The following is a 19,159-nucleotide window of genomic DNA, read 5'->3' on the forward strand; positions in this document are numbered from 1 at the left end:
GTGTGTGTGTGTGTGTGTGTGTGTGTGTGTGTGTGTGTGTGTGTGTGTTGGGGGTATTAACACAGGAAAGCGAATTTCAAAAAACATTCCTAAATATTGATTTAGATTTATAATGCAATTATTTTGCAGCAAGTATCTAATAAAACACTAGAACACTACTATATATAATGCCAGAATAGGAAGTAAAGGGGAGAATTAACTCATGTTGGAAACTACAATAGCTTTCTCTTATTTACGTTAACTATAGCTCTTATAATTCCATCCTTAGATAAACATTTATTTATTGTGCTAATGTTCTTATTGAGGCAAGAGTCAAACACTGATAACCAGTGTAAAACCATTTTCTTTATTTTTAATTTTCAAGGATTATAATTTTTAAAAGTATACATCCTCTTCCTTATATTAGTAGTTAGTACAAGACAAAGTCACAGAATTTTAAAACTACAAGGCAGCATAGAATCATTTAGACTAATGCACTAATTTTACAAGTGTAGTAGCTGAGACTCAGAAATGCCCAGTGACTTGCCCAAAGTCATACTGGTAATTAGTGGCTCAGCTCAAATAAGAAACTAGGTCTTTTCACTTTCAGTCTAGAAATATAAAATCTAAAAATTATACTCATATACCATGGTGAAATACCTCTGTATGAAAAGATACGCACTTAACTTGGCCACATAGTGCTTTAGAACACTAAGAGGTGAGTTAATTAACACAGGCTAGTTTTGTTCTAAAGTTCTGAGTTCGAAGAAGTAACAGTAGAAATGCACATATCGTAAAGCTATGGAAAAGGTTTTCTAACTAGCAAAAGTCCCTTTTATATATGTTCAAAGGAATATTTTTCAACTTATATACAACTCCGATGTTGTAAAGATGGTGTAAAAAATTCCCTTTCCCCTTTTGACTGCTTCAGAATCAGAGATCTATTTCTACAAAGTAGGTACCCACTGGTAGATTTAGGCATAAACCATGTTCATAGCTCCCTCTCATGACCATTGAATGAATACTATATGAGCCTCCTTTATTCTTGCCGTTGTATTCAACTAACAGCTCACTGGTTAAGTTTTAATTGCTTCCAATGAGGTCAGCAAAGGTATTTATCGAAAAGCCCTGAATAAAAAGGCTCCACACACACACACACACACAAGCATACACGCGCTCACACAGAGAGAAAATCCTCTTGCCTCTTGATTTATGGAAACAATTATGATTCTGCTGGAGAATTTCTCAGCTGAAAAATAGTTTGTAGCTACAGTAGAGAGGCTCAAGTTGCACAAGGCAGACAACAGACATGGAATGCTTGTGTATCCAGCTGTTATCAACAGAACAAGTAAGTTACTATTATTTGTCTTTAAAAATAATGCTGAATGGTAGTTTACTTCTTTCTCTGGTTTTAGTGCTGAGGGGAAAAGTACAGTTACCAGACTTTTGAGCCATGTAATTATCTATAGTAATTATGCCTGTAGAACTTACATAAAGATAAGGTTGAAGTTTTCCAGACAATACTGGCATTTAACTTGAGAAATGTGGGTAGTTCAGGAGAAAATAACCGATTAACCACAAACATAAAAGCATACAATAAACAAATCTAGGGAAAGCATTTGTACTTTGTTAACAAGAGATTTCAGGACTTAATTTAAATCAATGGCTCTAAACTGCGAATGTTTCTTACCAAATAGCAACCGGAATAAATGGTTCAGTCATATTCTGGTTTGTCTCTGGTAATGCATAACGTCTATAAATCTACATAGAGGGAGATGAAGATGTTGACATCCTCGGTGAAGGCTGTTTTAAGTGTGCCTTCACAGTACAAACTGCACTGTTGTTATAATACTATTTACCCACTGAGATTTATACACACAATTTTTCATCTTCCCCTCCCCTCCCTTCCCTATTCTGAATCTCTCATTGCAAACAGAAGTCAAGTAGTAAACAGTGTCGCAGCAACTGAGCTTATTACAACCTGTTTTTATAAGGAAACACCAACAGCGAGTTATTTAAGGAGGAATCCTGTATTGTTATCAGGACCTAAAGAGATAAGGATAACAGTTTGGAAAAAGACAACTACTCTTTCTTAAATCAATCTACAATTCACAGATAGGAAGAGGTCAGTGACCTAGGAGCAACAATCAACTCAAGATTTAATTTTCATTATGTTATTCATGAACACCCGGAGCACTACACTATAATGCGCAAATGGATACTGACATGGATCCTGCCAACTTTGCTCTACAGATCATGCTTTCACATTATCTGTCTAGTGGGCACTATAGCTTTAGCTTGCAATGACATGACTCCAGAGCAAATGGCTACAAATGTGAACTGTTCCAGCCCTGAGCGACATACAAGAAGCTATGATTACATGGAAGGAGGGGATATAAGAGTGAGAAGACTCTTCTGCCGAACACAGTGGTATCTGAGGATTGATAAACGAGGCAAAGTCAAAGGAACCCAAGAGATGAAGAACAGTTACAGTAAGTAATGTCCTTCATTTATAGCACTGTGTATAAACCTTAATCTGTGAAAGAATCATTTTTCAAGTGACAGGCTTTCTTGGTTTCCTTTTTTTTTTTGGAAAAAAATTAACTATCATCCTTTAATTTCTCTAAATGGGGATCATTGAATTATGTTTCCAAAAACATCTACTGCAACACATCAAGTCTACTGATATTATAGTTGGAACTGATAACCCGAGCCGATTTGAAAATATAATCCCAATGTCCTAAACTCAAAATGCTTATAAGCTAAGCAAAATGTAAATGATATTATTCACACTGAAATGTGACTCACTGTCTTCTAGCAAAATTCATTAGGAACTCTAAAATAGTACTCGGTGAATGCTCATCAAAAGCTACTTATTAGTTTGAGGCACAGAAAATTTATTTCAAAAAGTAATTTGATTTTCTTTAAAATAATATTTCTGTGGTGTGAAATACTCAATCTGTGCTCAAAAATGCATTCAGCAACTTGTGCAATTGTGTACAGTTATAAAATAGAAGGGAACCTGTGGTATCCTCATCTGTTCACATCATAATGAGTTTGTATTAGATTGTTTATTTACCTAACAAAAAAATAGGTTCTTCCTAACATTTTCTTTAAATCTTCTATGCCATAGTTTTATGTTACCTTAAGAGGAATGTAAATGTGAAGGAGGAAATAAAAGTGAGTCGGAAGAGATGTCCCTGATTCTGTTAGTGTACCTTACATTTTCTCCAAAACTCAGTTATTTTTTTTCATGTTAAAATATCAGCAGGGTTGGACTTATTATTTAGCAGTTATGATTAATAAACAATTCCAAGAGTTTTAAATTTAATGGGGTAAAATACTCAACATATGTAGTAAGACTTTAAAATCCCTGAATGAAAATAAATTTTGTTTATATTACTAGCACTTGAACAATATTATTATATCATCTTATAATATTAAGTATGTTAAAGTCAATTGAAAAAGAAGGCATGGGGTTGATGGTGTAAACATTTGCTTCAGTACTTGCAGTACATTTTGCTTGCAGTGAGTACTTGAAACTTCTGTTGCTTGTTTAATGAATGGTTTTTAGGCTTCCTAATTAATGAACCAATAAGTGGGAATTTGGGGGATTATGTTTCCAATATGTAAATAAGAGGATCTTCTTTGTAACTATAATTGATATAGAATGCTAAGGCCATCTTAATGGATTATTAACAACTATAGTTTAATTATTACTGTTATTAATAAAATTATCATGTTAGTCTTAGAATATTGTTCTGATTATACTAAAGTTTAGGTAAAGAAATAACTCTTTGGAGGAAGATTTTGTGGATAATCACTCCTATGTGAGCAACAGAATTTGGATTATAATCAATTTTTTAAAAATTATTGAGATTTATCATGGATAATGGAATCTGGTAGAGGAGACAGAGTCCAGGTGGAAGTTAAGACACATAGGTCTAATATCTGTCTGTGAATAATTCTGAAACAATTTTTAATTCTTTCCAATTCTCAGTTTTTTCATCTCCAAGATGTGGGATATGTACAGATGATCTCCAATATACCTTCTAGTTCTTACAGTCTATTCTATTCTAATCCATAGAATATATCACATAAGTGTGAACAAATCTAAGTACTCATTATATAATACCACATACTTTGAATGAGATAGGTGAATATTATCTCAAGGATAAATGAACTGTCAGAGCTAATTTGAAATTGTAGCCATATGGTCATCAGACCTAAGCACTGTAGAATTCTTCTGTATGCCAACTAATTCCTTTTGAATGCTTTTGTCAAATAATAAAAAGTGAAAAATTAGATGTAAAATCCAGTGAAAATGAACAGTATGTATAATAATTTGGGATGGAAAATACAATTGGGACACATTCACGTATGTGTTTTATTTTGTGTTAAAATTTCTTGAAACCATGAAACTCAGGTGTTTGTAAGTGTACACAAGATGCCAAACTTATTTTATAGTTGAAACACAATTTAGCATTAACCTTGAGTAACCATAAAGCCAATTTGGTACACCATTCCTCCTCTACTGTAATTCTACAGTAAAAATGAAAGGGAGAGAGAGAGAAAGAAAGAAATTCATTCTATATCATTAATCAGAATGTCACAATACCAATGTACTTCAAGACAGGATATATATTATATAAATAGTTTTCACTTCTATAAGGTTTTCATAGGCTGTATATATAAGTATACTTTCTTGATGTGGTGAATTCTCCTGGAAAGAGAAACTTTCAATGGGATGCTTTAAGTAAACCCTAAAACCCTTGTCAGGGTGTGTTGCTATCCTATTGAGGAAGGAGCCAGTCAAGCTTCATCATAGTTAAAAAGAAGCTAATTCACAGTTGTCTATTAGGAAATCCTAAAATAAAAAGGAAATGCTTCATTGAAAAATAAATGGAGAATAACTTCTTAGAAGAGAATTCTGGTAGTCATTTCCTATTATCTATGGGGCAGCCTTACTGATTTTAAGTGTGAATGCCCCGTACATAAAATGTGCAAATTTACACATGTGAAGTTGAAGCTACTATATCCAGGTACAAAGAAAGTGCTCAAACAAATTTGTTTAAGAAGTCAAAGAAGAACAAAAAACCTGAAATTATAAATATGAAAACTATTTACATTCCTCAATCATTAATTGAATGAATGAACAAAAGATATTTCCTTCCTATTTTTAAAATGAGAGTAAAAGGTTATTGGACTGTCTACTAGAGTGAAATGCAGCAGAGTTCAGGAAGTCTGACAGATCAGAATCAAACTCTGCATTTCATTTTCAGTATTCTGATGCCTTAAATGTGTTCAGTGGTTGTTGAACACCTTTCTTTGAGGTCTTTTAAGATGGTATAGATTTAAATATCTTAGATCATAAAATTTTGCATGAAAAGTTAGATGTTAGCTTGTGTGAAACATAGTTTTCTCTGCATTACCAGGAGAAGGTCCCCACTCCATTCTTACGGCTTTGCTTTGAATGAAGGGGAAAGTTACCTGATGAAATGAATAGGTTTTGAAGGACTGCTTACTTACTAACGGAAGGATAACTTCTTCATAAAAATGTGACTTATAAGACATTGCTAAGATAATGGACTGGAGTGAGTAGAAGAGGTAAAAAATCTGTATATATAATTCTGTTTCCAGAAACTTGGGCTGGGGTAGACAGATGGAGGGCCTAGAGGAAGAGAAGGGGAGTGGCAGGGAGGTGGATATGATAGCTCATGTCTCATATCATTAGGGAATTAAAAAATTACTTAAGCTATCCTGAGTTGTGAGGACCTCACTTCAGTCTTTTTTGAAATATTAATTTTAAATTAATTTTGTTTTATTGTGTTAATTACCATACATTACATCATTAGTTTTCACTTCAGTCTTAATTATGGTGAAATATTTTATATTGAGATTAGAATGAGTAAATTGCAGAAAAAGCACACCAAGGAACCCAACAAAAATAAGACTTGTACTAATAGACATGTAAGACCCGACTATGTAAATGTAGGAATTCACGAGAGGCCAGGAGATGCTGGACCACATTACTGACACTGAGGGAAGAGAAGCTGTTACTGAAGAACTGGTCCTCAGATTACATACTACTCTCACCCGGGAGGCAAGAAAGCCTGTCCTGTCTGGTGGCTCCACATTTGGCCTTATAGTAGGTTTGCAAGTGACAAAACCGGAACGTAACCTGAACTAATAATAAGGGCAATAAAAGCCTAACATGCCCTTCTAAAGTGAAATAAGTATTCATGTTCTCTGCAGAAGGAGAGCATTAATAACATCTTAAAGGGATTGGTAATGGATGGTCAACACTTCCACTGTTGTTGTCAGAGCTCTGCCCTTGGGGAAGGGCGAGAGGGTTAATTTAGATAACTTTTGGACCAGGCACTCCATCAACAGACAGAGTCAATCACTCCACACCTGACAGAAATAACACTGCTGTTTAAGCTGGGAATTGAGGTGCCAAGTGAGAGATGGCAGCAGTGCACTGGGCAACTGACATCTGCCCTGAGAGACAGATGTGGAACAAAGAACTCAGTCCCTCGAGACGATTTTCTTGCTTTTGGGATCCAATTACTAAAAAATTTTGCTCTTCCCAACCATGGTTAATAGCACCCATTTCTTTTAAGAAGAAATCCTTAATTGTGATAAGCCACTGACTCAAGCAAAAGCATGCCTCACTTATTAGAATTAAGCATTGTAAGGTCCATAGCAAGAAAAGGGTTAGCCATTCTGAAAACTAGCCAATGATTTGGCAATATTCTTTTTTGGATTGTTAGACTGTGACGGGATATGGCCTAACAATTGGCAAAAAGCAAATAAACACAGTGTTGTGGGATTTGACTTTGGCCACAAAATCTTCAGCAACCCAAATGTCAACAATTCTTTGGATAAGATCCTACTCAGCAATAATCTCTGCTAGTAGCTAGTAAATATACATACCACCTCTAAATATGGAGATGGTAAACTTGCTTATGCTCCAAACAGTTCTGAGCAAGTTACATAAAAGAATAATAATTCACATTATCCAAACAAAAATAAGAAAATCAGGGCAACCCCACCTTAAAAAAAGAGACAATGAGAAACATATCTATGGAATTGAACCAAAATCCTAGCATTACTGACAAAATGCAATCTTGTAGAACTGGTGACCTACATTCCCTTAAGTAAGTTGTCAAGGCTTTAAATTATGGAAGATGGATAAATTGCTGGGGAGCCGATTTGGAAATATTACTTATTCTTTGAGAATTCTAATAATAAAGATTATTTTTCATTGTATAGTTTTCCTCTTTTTTTTTTGGCTAATACAAGTGTCTGGCACTTACAAAGTACACATAATTTATTGCCACAGGTGCATCTCTTATTTATTTTGTAAATCCTCATCTGAACTGACCATGACTTTCTTTTCTATACCAACCCAGAGCATCTGAACATGTATTTTCCCTTTTGACTCAGCTGTATTAGAACTCTTTAGCCTACAGTTTTAGAGCATTCAGAGACCCAAGTGAATTGGAGAGAATGCAAGAAGCCAGCTTTCAGTCAGCCAGGTTCCCTTTTCCAGGTTTTCCTATTACCCAGCCTTGGCTAAATATTGTAATCAGCTAGGGAACTTTAAAAAAAATACTGATGCCTGGTCCCACCCACAAAGACTCTCATTAAATTGATATGAGGTGCAGCCTGGGCACCAGGAATTTAAAAATTTCCTCAGATAATTCTGAAATGCTGCCCAGACTGAGAACCACTGGATCACATTAGAGGATCACATTAGATTATTGGGAAACCACAGTCCAATTAAATCAGAATCCTGAGAAGGTGGGGAAGACTCAGGCATCAGTGTCCGTTAACACTTTCTAGTGATTTTACTGTGCAGAAATGTTAAAAACCATTATTTAATGGGACCAAGGGTTCTATTTCAGCCTGGATCCCCTCATGTTCCAGGAATGTTTTCGAGCCCTTAGATGGCTCCATAGTTAACTTATACCCTGGAGGATTTCGAAATGGGTTTATCAGGAATGACTCTCTGAATTATGCATTGAGGAAGTTCTTCTGGGTCCAGTTGACCTCTCTGACAAATCTCAGTGGCTCCAACATTTGGAGAACTGGCCTGGAAAGGCATGTGATGACAGCTCTGTAGCTACTATGTAAGGAGGCTTCTTTGGCAAATGAGTTCATTGCAAGGAAGAATAGGTCCTGTGCCACAGTCTCACAATGTCAGGCAGGTCTGAATCTCTTCTGACACTTTCAAGTGGTGCTACAGTAAGGGACCTGGAGTACAGACATCAGTGCCAGCTTACTTCACACTTAAATGAGCCACTTATGACTATGAACCCAGATGCCCCCAAATTAGTGTCTCATCTCCTATGGCTACCCCCACAGAGTTCACAAGGCAGTGATTTAAAGAGACAACCTCAAGTCTGAAAACCTGGGGAGGCGGGAACCACAAGCCTAGAGGGTCTATCCAGATTACTGAAAAGGATATGAAGCTAGAGGTTGGTTTTCTTTGTAAATTTGGGATTAAAGCAAAGCTTTCTTTCTTTTCTAAGGATCCCTGCTTTCTTTCTCTGTATCAAAAACTTTTGGTAGTACAGTAACTTCTTTTGCATCACTACTGGATTACAATACTTTTCTGTATTTTAATTTCACATATGGCACACAGAAGAAAAGGCAAGAATTGTGCCTTCCTTTTCTGAACCATATCCAATCTTTCTTTAAAAAAAAAAAACCACTTTATTGAGGTTTGTTGACATACAAAAATCTGTACTTAATGTATACAAATTGACCAATTTCTACATCTATGAAACTACCACCACAACCTACGCTATAAACATATCCATCAGTTCCAAAAGTTCCCTCCTGCCTTGTAATTTATTATTATTATTTTGTGATAAGAACACTTAACATAAGATCCATCCTTTCAGCAAATATTTAAATATACCATACAACAGTATAAACTATAGGCCCTACACTGCACAGTATATCTCTAGGACATATTCACCTTGCATAGTTGAAACTTAGTACCCTTTGACTAATACCTCCCTATTTCTCCCTCCCCCACCCAACCCCTGGTAACCACCATTCTAGTCTCTGCTTCTATGAGTTTGATTATTTTAGATTCCTCCTATAAGTGGCATCATGTAGTATTTGTCCATCTGTGTCTGGCTTATTTCACTTAGCATAACGCACTCCAGGTTCATATCCAGTCTTTCTACACATGAAATAGGTTGGAAAATGAAAATCCTCTGCCTTTCACATGGTTCAGAAATCCAAATTAAAAGAGTCGCTGAACACTTAACTGTTTCTTGACCAAGATTCATACCTACTACATTTGAGACTATATCTGCACCTGACTTAGGTAGAGAAGCCATACCTAATTTGCTAGCAAAGCAAATTTACCTATTTACCTTAGGTGCGCAAAAGGGTTCTTGTAGTATATATAAAGACAAAGGGATTAGGGTGCGGAAGCAGAGAAAAGAATGATCTAATATCCATGTCCAGGTAAAATTTGTCATTTAGGCAGATAATATCATTCTCAGAGGGAAAACATCTGATATATATTGGGGGAGAACTAGCTCTAGAGATTCTCAGAGCTAGTTCAGAGTTCCATTCCTGGAACATGAGGGGATCCAGGCAATTTCCCTGCAGAAGAATGAAATCACTTCTACTAGAGTGAGCCTGAGTATTTGCTAGGGCATTAGCTAGTGTCCTTCTGAGAATAAATAGGATGGCAACATCTTTGTAAATAGGTGAAGAAATAGGCAAGAGAGGAAAGGAAAAAAAGGACTTTATATAAAAATAAATGGATTTTGCATTATATTTGTTTTAAAGATTTTATTTTTAAGTCATCTCTACACCCAATTTGGGGCTCCAACTCACAACCCTGAGATCAAGAGTAGCACTCTCCACCCCAGATTTTGCATTTTAAGTTTAAGGTGGATGTATTTTTAAAATTTTTTTCTCTTTAAATTTTTTAATTGTTATGTTAATCAGCATACATCATTAGTTTTTGATGTAGTGTTCCATGATTCATTGTTTGTCCATAACACCCAGTGTTCCATGCAGAACGTGCCCTCTTTAATACCCATCACCAGGCTAACCCATCCCCCCACCCCCGCCTCTCTAGAACCCTCAGTTTGTTTTTCAGAGTCCATCGTCTCTTATGGTTCATCTCCCCCTCCGATTTACCCCCCTTCATTCTTCCCCTCCTGCTATCTTCTTCTTTTTTTTTTTTTTTTAACATATATTGCATTATTTGGTTCCAGAGGTACAGATCTGTGATTCAACAGTCTTGCACAATTCACAGCACTCACCATAGCACATACCCTCCCCAATGTCTATCACCCAGCCACCCCATCCCTCCCACCCCACCACCACTCCAGCAACCCTCAGTTTGTTTCCGGAGATGAAGAATTCCTCATATCAGTGAGGTCATATGATACATGTCTTTCTCTGATTGACTTATTTCACTCAGCATAACACCCTCCAGTTCCATCCACGTCGTTGCAAATGGCAAGATCTCATTCCTTTTGATGGCTGCATAATATTCCATTGTGTATATATACCAGCTCTTCTTTATCCATTCATCTGTCGATGGACATCTTGGCTCTTTCCACAGTTTGGCTATTGTGGACATTGCTGCTATAAACATTGGGGTGCACGTACCCCTTCGGGTCCCTACATTTGTATCTTTGGGGTAAATACCCAGTAGTGCAATTGCTGGATCGAATGGTAGCTCTAATTTCAACTGTTTGAGGAACCTCCATACTGTTTTCCAGAGTGGTTGCACCAGCTTGCGTTCCCACCAGGACGGTTCCCCTTTCTCCACATCCCCGCCAACATCTGTCGTTTCCTGACTTGTTAATTTTAGCCATTCTGACTGGTGTGAGGTGGTATCTCATTGAGGTTTTGATTTGGATTTCCCTGATGCCGAGCGATGTGGAGCACTTATTCATGTGTCTGTTGGCCGTTTGGATGTCTTCTTTGGAAAAATGTCTGTTCATGTCTTCTGCCCATTTCATGATTGGATCATTTGTTCTTTGGGTGTTGAGTTTGAAAAGTTCTTTATAGATTTTGGATACTAGCCCTTTATCTGATAGGTCATTTGCAAATATCTTCTCCCATTCTGTCGGTTGTCTTTTGGTTTTGTGGACTGTTTCTTTTGCTGTGCAAAAGCTTTTTATCTTGATGAAGTCCCAATAGTTCATTTTTGCCCTGGCTTCCCTTGCCTTTGGCGATGTTTCTAGGCAGAAGTTGCTGCGGCTGTGGTTGAAGAGGTTGCTGCCTGTGTTCTCCTTTAGGATTTGGATGGACTCCTGTCTCACGCTTAGGTTTTTCAACCATTTGGAGTCTATTTTTGTGTGTGGTGTAAGGAAACGGTCCAGTTTCATTCTTCTGCATGTGGCTGTCCAATTTTCCCAACACCATTTGTTGAAGAGACTGTCTTTTTCCATTGGACATTCTTTCCTGTTTTGTCAAAGATCAGTTGACCATAGAGTTGAGGGTCCATTTCTGGGCTCTCGATTCTGTTCCATTGATCTATGTGTCTGTTTTTGTGGCAGTACCATACTGTCTTGATGATGACAGCTTTGTAATAGAGCTGGAAGTCCGGAATTGTGATGCTGCCAGCTTTGCTTTTCCTTTTCAACATTCCTCTGGCTATTCGGGGTCTTTTCTGGTTCCATACAAATTTTAGGATTATTTGTTCCATTTCTTGGAAAAAAGTGGATGGTATTTTGATGGGAATTGCACTGAATGTGTAGATTGCTCTAGGTAGCATTGACATCTTCACAATATCTGTTCTTCCAATCCATGAGCATGGAACGTTTTTCCATTTCTTTGTGTCTTCCTCAATTTCTTTCATGAGTATTTTATAGTTTTCTGAGTATAGATCCTTTGCCTCTTTGGTTAGATTTATTCCTAGGTATCTTATGGTTTTGGGTGCAATTGTAAATGGGATCGACTCCTTAATTTCTCTCTCTTCTATCTTGTTGTTGTTGTATAGGAATGCCACTGATTTCTGTGCATTGATTTTATATCCTGCCACTTTACTGAATTCCTGTATGAATTCTAGCAGTTTTGGGGTGGAGTCTTTTGGGTTTTCCACATACAGGATCATATCATCTGCAAAGAGTGAGAGTTTGACTTCCTCTTTGCCGATTTGGATGCCTTTGATTTCTTTTTGTTGTCTGATTGCTGTGGCTAGGACTTCTAATACTATGTTGAATAGCAGTGGTGAGAGTGGACATCCCTGCCACGTTCCTGACCTTAGGGGGAAAGCTCTCAGTTTTTCCCCATTGAGGATGATATTCGCTGTAGGTTTTTCATAGAAGGCTTTTATGATATTGAGGTATGTACCCTCTATGCCTATACTCTGTAGAGTTTTGATCAAGAAAGGATGCTGTACTTTGTCAAATGCTTTTTCTGCATCTATTGAGAGGATCATATGATTCTTGTTCTTTCTTTTGTTAATGTATTGTATCACGTTGATTGATTTGCGGATGTTGAACCAGCCTTGCAGTCCAGGGATAAATCCCACTTGGTCGTGGTGAATAATCCTTTTAATGTACTGTTGGATCCTATTGGCTAGTATTTTGGTGAGAATTTTTGCATCCATGTTCATCAAGGATATTGGTCTGTAATTCTCCTTTTTGATGGGATCTTTGTCTGGGTTTGGGGTCAAGGTAATGGTGGCCTCATAAAATGAATTTGGAAGTTTTCCTTCCATTTCTATTTTTTGGAACAGTTTCAGGAGAATAGGTATTAATTCTTCTTTAAATGTCTGATAGAATTCCCCTGGGAAGCCATCTGGCCCTGGGCTTTTGTTTGTTGGGAGATTTTTGATGACTGCTTCAATTTCCTTAGTGGTTATAGGTCTGTTCAGGTTTTCTATTTCTTCCTGGTTCAGTTTTGGTAGTTGATACATCTCTAGGAATGCACCCATTTCTTCCAGGTTATCTAATTTGCTGGCATAGAGTTGCTCATAATATGTTCTTATAGTTGTTTGTATTTCTTTGGTGTTGGTTGTGATCTCTCCTCTTTCATTCATGATTTTGTTGATTTGGGTCATTTCTCTTTTCTTTTTCATAAGTCTGGCCAGGGGCTTATCAATCTTGTTAATTCTTTCAAAGAACCAGCTCCTAGTTTTGTTGATCTCTTCTACTGTTCTTTTGGTTTTTATTTCATTGATTTCTGCTCTGATCTTTATTATTTCTCTTCTCCTGCTGGGTTTAGGCTTTATTTGCTGTTTTTTTCTCTAGCTCCTTTAGAGTAGGGTTAGGTTATGTATTTGAGACCTTTCTTGTTTTTGAGAAAGGCTTGTATTGCTATATATACTTTCCTCTTAGGACTGCCTTTGCTGCATCCCAAAGATTTTGAACAGTTGTGTTTTCATTTCATTGGTTTCCATGAATTTTTTTAATTCTTCCTTAATTTCCTGGTTGACCCATTCATTCTTTAGTAGGAGGCTCTTCAGCCTCCATGTATTTGGGTTCTTTATGACTTTCCTCTTGTGATTGAGTTCTAGTTTCAAAGCACCGTGGTCTGAAAATATGCAGGGAATAATCCCAATCTTTTGGTACCATTGAGACCTAATTTGTGACCTAGGAGGTGATCTATTCTGGAGAATGTTCCATGGGCACTAGAGAAGAATGTGTATTCCATTGCTTTAGGATGGAATGTTCTGAATATGTCTGTGAAGTCCACTTGGTCCACTGTGTCATTTAAAGTCTTTATTTCTTTATTGATCTTTTGCTTAGATGATCTGTCCATTTCAGTCAGGGGGGTGTTAAAGTCCCCCACTGTTATTGTACTGTTGTCAATGTGTTTCTTTCCTTTTGTTATTGCCTTATATAATTGGCTGCTCCCATGTTAGGGGCATAGATATTTACAATTGTTAGATCATCTTGTTGGATAGACCCTTTAAGTAGGAGATAGTGTCCTTCCTCATCTCTTATTACAGTCTTTGTTTTAAAATCTAACTTGTCTGATATAAGGATTGCCACCCCAGCTTTCTTTTGGTGTCCATTAGCATGGTAAATGGTTTTCCACCCCCTCACTTTCAATCTGGGGGTGTCTTTGGGTCTAAAATGAGTCTCTTGCAGACAGCATATCGATGGGTCTTGTTTTTTAATCCAATCTGATAGCCTGTGTCTTTTGATTGGGGCATTTAGCCCGTTTACATTCAGGGTAATTATTGAAAGATAGGAATTTAGTGCCATTGTATTGCCTGCAAGGTGACTGTTACTGTATATTGTTTGTGTTCCTTTCTGGTCTTTGCTGCTTTTAGGCTCTCTCTTTTATTAGAGGACCCCTTTCAATATTTCCTTTAGGGCTGGTTTTGTGTTTGCAAATTCCTTTAGTTTTTGTTTGTCCTGGAAGCTTTTTATCTCTCCTTCTATTTTCAATGACAGCCTAGCTGGATATAGTATTCTTGGCTGCATATTTTTTCACTGAGTGCTCTGAAGATATCATACCAGTCCTTTCTGCCCACCAGGTCTCTGTGGATAGGTCTGCTGCCAGTCTAATGTTTCTAGCATTGTAGGTTACAGACCTCTTGTCCCGAGCTGCTTTCAGGATTTTCTCTTTGTCTCTGAGACTCGTAAGTTTTACTATTAGATGTCAGGTTGTTGACCGATTTTTATTGATTTTGAGAGGGGGTTCTCCTTGCCTCCTGGATTTTGATGCCTGTTTCCTTCCCCACATTAGGGAAGTTCTCTGCTATAATTTGCTCCAATACACCTTCTGCCCCTCTCTCTCTTTCTTCTTCTTCTGGGATTCCAATTATTCTAATGTTGTTTCGTCTTATGGTATTGCTTATCTCTCGAATTCTGCCCTCGTGATCCAGTAGTTGTTTATCTCTCTTTTTCTCAGCTTCTTTATTTTCCATCATTTGGTCTTCTAGATTGCTGATTCTCTCTTCTGCCTCATTTATCCTAGCAGTTAGCACCCCCATTTTTGAGCACCTCATTAATAGCCTTTTTGATTTTGATTTGGTTAGATTTTAGTTCTTTTATTTCTCCAGAAAGGCTAATAACTTCCATGCTTTTTTCAAACCCAGCTAGTATCTTTAAAATCATGATTCTGAACTCTAGGTCCGACATCATACTAATGTCTGTATTGAGTAGGTCCCTGGCAGATGGTACTACCTCTTGTTCTTTTTGTTGAGGTGATTTTTTACATCTTGTCATTTTGTCCAGAGGAGACTAGATGAATGAGAGAACAAAATGCTAACAGGGTAACAACGTCCCCAGAAAATATATTCTAAACAAATCAGAAAAGACCTGAAATCAGGGGAAAAGAAAGGGAAAGAAAGATAAAAGAAAGAGAAAAAAAAAAGAAAAAGATAAAGATAAAAACAAACAAAAACACAACAACAACAACAACAAAAAAAAGAATATGATCAAATATGATCAGGCTGGTGCATAGATCAGTGCCACACACAAGATTTTCAGTGTATTTTGGTCTGTTAGAAGAAAGTGCCTCCGAAAATTTTAAAGAAAGAAAGACATATATGTACAAAATAAGGGTTGATACGATGAAGGGATGGAATATGATTGTAAAGATGAAAATTATAAAAGATTTTATAAAAGGAATTGATAAGATAAGAAGCTGTTTGAAAAAAGAAGGAGGAGGATTTAAGGAAAAAAAAGGGGGGGAGAGAATGTGATCAGGCAGGAGACTAGAACAAAGCCATACACTAGTGATTTAGGGTATGTTTTGATCTGTTAGAAGAAACTGTATCTCAAAATTTTAAAGAGAGAACAACATATATATATATGCCAAAAATAAGGGTAACTACTATGAAGGGATAGAATATGACTCTAAAAATGAAAAATAAAAATGTTTTTTTAAAAAAGGGATTGATAAGATGTTGGTTGAAAAAGGGAAAAAGAAAAATTTAAAAAAAATTAACTCTGAAAGACTTAAAGAATCATGGTAAAAAAGCCATGAATTCTATGTGCAGTACTCCCCTAGTGCTGGAGTTCTGCTATTCTCATTGATCGGTAAACTTGGTCTTGGCTGGCTGTTCATGCTGATCTTCTGGGGGAGGGGCCTGTTGCCGTGGTTCCCTAATGTCTTTGCCGGAGGCAGAATTGCCCCGCCCTTGCCGATTCTGGCTAAGTAATCTGCTCAGTTTTGCTCTCGGGAGCTTTTGTTCCCTGCAAGCTTTTGGTACAGCTTTGGAGGATGAGAGTGAAAATGGCGGCCTCCCAATCTCCGTCCTGGAGGAGTCACTCCTCAGTGCGCCCCCAGAGAAAAGCAGTCAGTCACTCCCGTCTCCCGGGTCTCCGGCCACACTCTGTGCTCACCCAGCCTGTGACTGAGCGTTTCTATCTCTGCCACCCGACCCCGTGTGGAGTCTCCAAACCCAGCAGATCCCTGCGGTGTGCTCCCGCGCTGCTCCTCCCAGGGGAGGAAGGGGAGTCTCCCCGGATCTGCCCCTTGTTGGGTCCCTGCTGGAGGAGCAGTGGCCCGACTGGGCCGTGGATCACAATTTATGGCAACCCCAAGCTGAGAGCCTGCACCTCGGCTCCGTCTCTGCAGCCGGCTTCCCCGCTCTGATACCTGGGAGCTGTGCCGCACTCAGACACCCCCGGTCTTTCTGTGACCCCGAGGGTCCTGAGACCACACGGTCCCGCAAGTGTTCCACCCCCGCTTAGCCACTGGAGTGACATCCCTCCGCAGAGCCGACTTCTAAAAGTTCTGATTTTGTGCTCCGCGGCTCTATCGCTTGCCAGAAGCGGCCAGCGGAGGCCCCTCCCCCGCCGTCTATCCTCCTGAATATCGCCTCGGATTCACTTCTCCGCACATCCTACCTTCCAGAAAGTGGTCGCTTTTCTGTTCAGAGAGTTGTTGCTATTCTTTTCTTCGATCTCCTGTTGAGTTCGTAGGTATTCAGAATGGTTTGATCCCTATCCAGCTGAATTCCTGAGACCAGACGAAATCCAGGTCTCCTACTCCTCTCCCATCTTGCTCCCATCAGTTAGGGTGGATTTAAACACAAAGGATCCTCATAAAAAAGGGCTCTATTAACTTTTTTGATGCACTTAAAGAATAAGGGCAATGGAATGTAATAGACTGATAATAGTGGGAGAACTTCTGAGATCAAAACAAAACCAAACTAAATAATGTAGAGAGAGGTTGAAATAAAAATAGATTATTGCAGATGATACTCAAATAGGAGGTTTGAATCTATTAGTTAAATTTGTACCTAAAATTGCAATAATCTTTGTTTATTTATCAGGACTATATGCAAACTGAGTTTATTTTTTATGGTTAATATGAGACAGGGCAAATGAGGTATATTTCAATATGCTCAAATACCACACTTACGTTAAAATTATCATGTAATACTTTCCATTTATCTGCCTATTTGAACTTTAGATGTTGTTGTAGATAATATTGAGAAAATGCTTTTGGAACAAATTCAGAATCAACTCAGCATGTAGATTTTTCTTAAGGCAGCAATTCCAAACTTTTGTTTCTTAGGACACTAGTGTCCCTTGAGATATTAATGGTGTTTCCTGCGGCACAGTTCCTGTGGCTAATTGGGAAATACTAGGTTAAATAAAAGTGTACAAGTTTCACAATAGGCAATCTCTGAGCCAAATTATACTAATGTAAATTACAAAACTCCAGGAGGAGATTATATATGGTTTCCCAAACTTGACAACAGAGTACATTGCTCCCGCCCCCCCAACTCTCTCTCTGATTTGGATAAAACACTTAAATTTCATTAAACTGTAATTTGAGAGGGGTGACTGGGTGGCTCAGTCGGTCGAGCACCCAACTCTTGGTTTCAGCTCAGGTCATGATCTCAGGGTCGTGAGATCCAGCCCCATGCTTGAGATTCTCTCTCTTCCTCTCCTTCTGTCCCTCTCCCCTGTCTCTAAAATAAATAAATAAATCTTTTTTAAAAATTGCAATTTGAGAGCTATTGCCTAGGGATCTCTCCATGGTGCAGTGAAGAACTAAACCAAGCTTCCCTTTATTTTTTTGGTTCCAAATAAAAAGGCTATAAAATGGACCTGAAGCAATATTTAAAGAATGACCTTGAACCAAGAATCTCTGCCAAAGTCAGGAGCCTGAACATGATTTTGGACAATTAGGGTAGTATTTTGGGTATAGATGCATGCTGGGCTGAAATCCAGAGATTTGCAATGAGATTTAAGCCTAGCTTGAAGTTCTTTTCTGAGTTTTGAGCAGCTTTATAGGACCATTCTCCTAATCTGAAATGATGTCCAATACCGATTATTTAGGCAACCTAGAAACTGACCAAAAGCATTTCCTATGCATTAACCTAAAAATGTTTTAGGATTAGAACATGATTGAAGAATTCTTACTTATGTGCCCCAAAACAATAAACGTTTACTTTTGAGCAAAAGTTTGAAGTTATTTCAATTATATCAATAAAGAACAAGTTTTATTTACTGGCCAAAAACTATTTAGAAATTTGAAACTTAGAGGCGCCTGGGTGGCTCATTTGTTAAGCGTTTGCCTACAGCTCAGGGATCGAGCTCCGCATCGGGCTCCCTGCTCAGTGGGAAGCCTTCTTCTCCCTCTCCCACTCCCCCTGCTTGTGTTCCCTCTCTCACTGTGTCTCTCTCTGTCAAATAAATAAAATCTTTAAAAAATTAAAAAAAAAATTTTGAAACTTAGCATAAACTGAAAGGAGAACCGCAAATTTAATGAATTAATTTCAGTACACTTTGAAGAGGTCACTTATTGGAGATGTTAAATAGAATTGCCTTTTCCAGCCATACATAGCACATTTGCCTTGTCTTAGGATTCTTTCTGTTTTGCATTTGGCAATGCCACTAAAAAAAATGTAAGTTACAGAAATATAAGCATCATGTCTTATTCTTCCTTTTGTCTCCTAATGGTAGAGGAAGGAGCACTTAAGTCCAATGAAAGAGGTGGAAGAAGTGAGATGGATTGAGTAATTCAATATATTTCTCCCTTAAGTTTTTACACATCTAAAATTAGTCATGGATAGGAAATATATTACTAAATGATCATGAAAACTTAATTGCAGACAAGAATTAAAAGTTTGCTGAAATAAAAGAGAGGCACATCTCATTTTCCTCTTCTCTCTTATTCTCTAAAAGAAAGTATTGGCCTCTAGAACCTATTTGACTTAATGTTTTTCTGGGTAATTTCAAGAGGTCGGTGGAAAAGTTTTATTGTAGAG

General features: G+C 37.7%; 2 protein-coding genes across 7 annotated transcripts in view; one reads left to right on the forward strand and one right to left on the reverse strand.

The window, feature by feature from the left end:
* FAM227B (family with sequence similarity 227 member B) overlaps nt 1-19,159 on the reverse strand; it is a 206,131-nt gene that overhangs the window by 53,609 nt on the left and 133,363 nt on the right. The gene's annotated exons all lie outside the window — the stretch shown is intronic.
* FGF7 (fibroblast growth factor 7) overlaps nt 1,111-19,159 on the forward strand; it is a 63,971-nt gene continuing 45,922 nt past the window's right edge. The window contains exons 1-2 of one of the 4 annotated variants that reach the window (XM_025883685.2): nt 1,111-1,327; nt 1,916-2,471. In XM_025883685.2, coding sequence (XP_025739470.1) covers nt 2,186-2,471 — 286 coding nt within the window. In that variant the 5' untranslated portion in view covers nt 1,111-1,327; nt 1,916-2,185. The remainder of the gene's footprint in view (nt 1,328-1,915; nt 2,472-19,159) is intronic. The other 3 variants (XM_025883686.2, XM_025883687.2, XM_025883688.2) reach the window with 3 other exon arrangements.

The sequence above is a fragment of the Callorhinus ursinus genome, unplaced genomic scaffold, assembly GCF_003265705.2.
Source record: "Callorhinus ursinus isolate GAN/ISIS: 27379988/994484 unplaced genomic scaffold, GSC_fseal_2.0 scaffold25, whole genome shotgun sequence".
Classification (NCBI taxonomy): domain Eukaryota; kingdom Metazoa; phylum Chordata; class Mammalia; order Carnivora; family Otariidae; genus Callorhinus; species Callorhinus ursinus.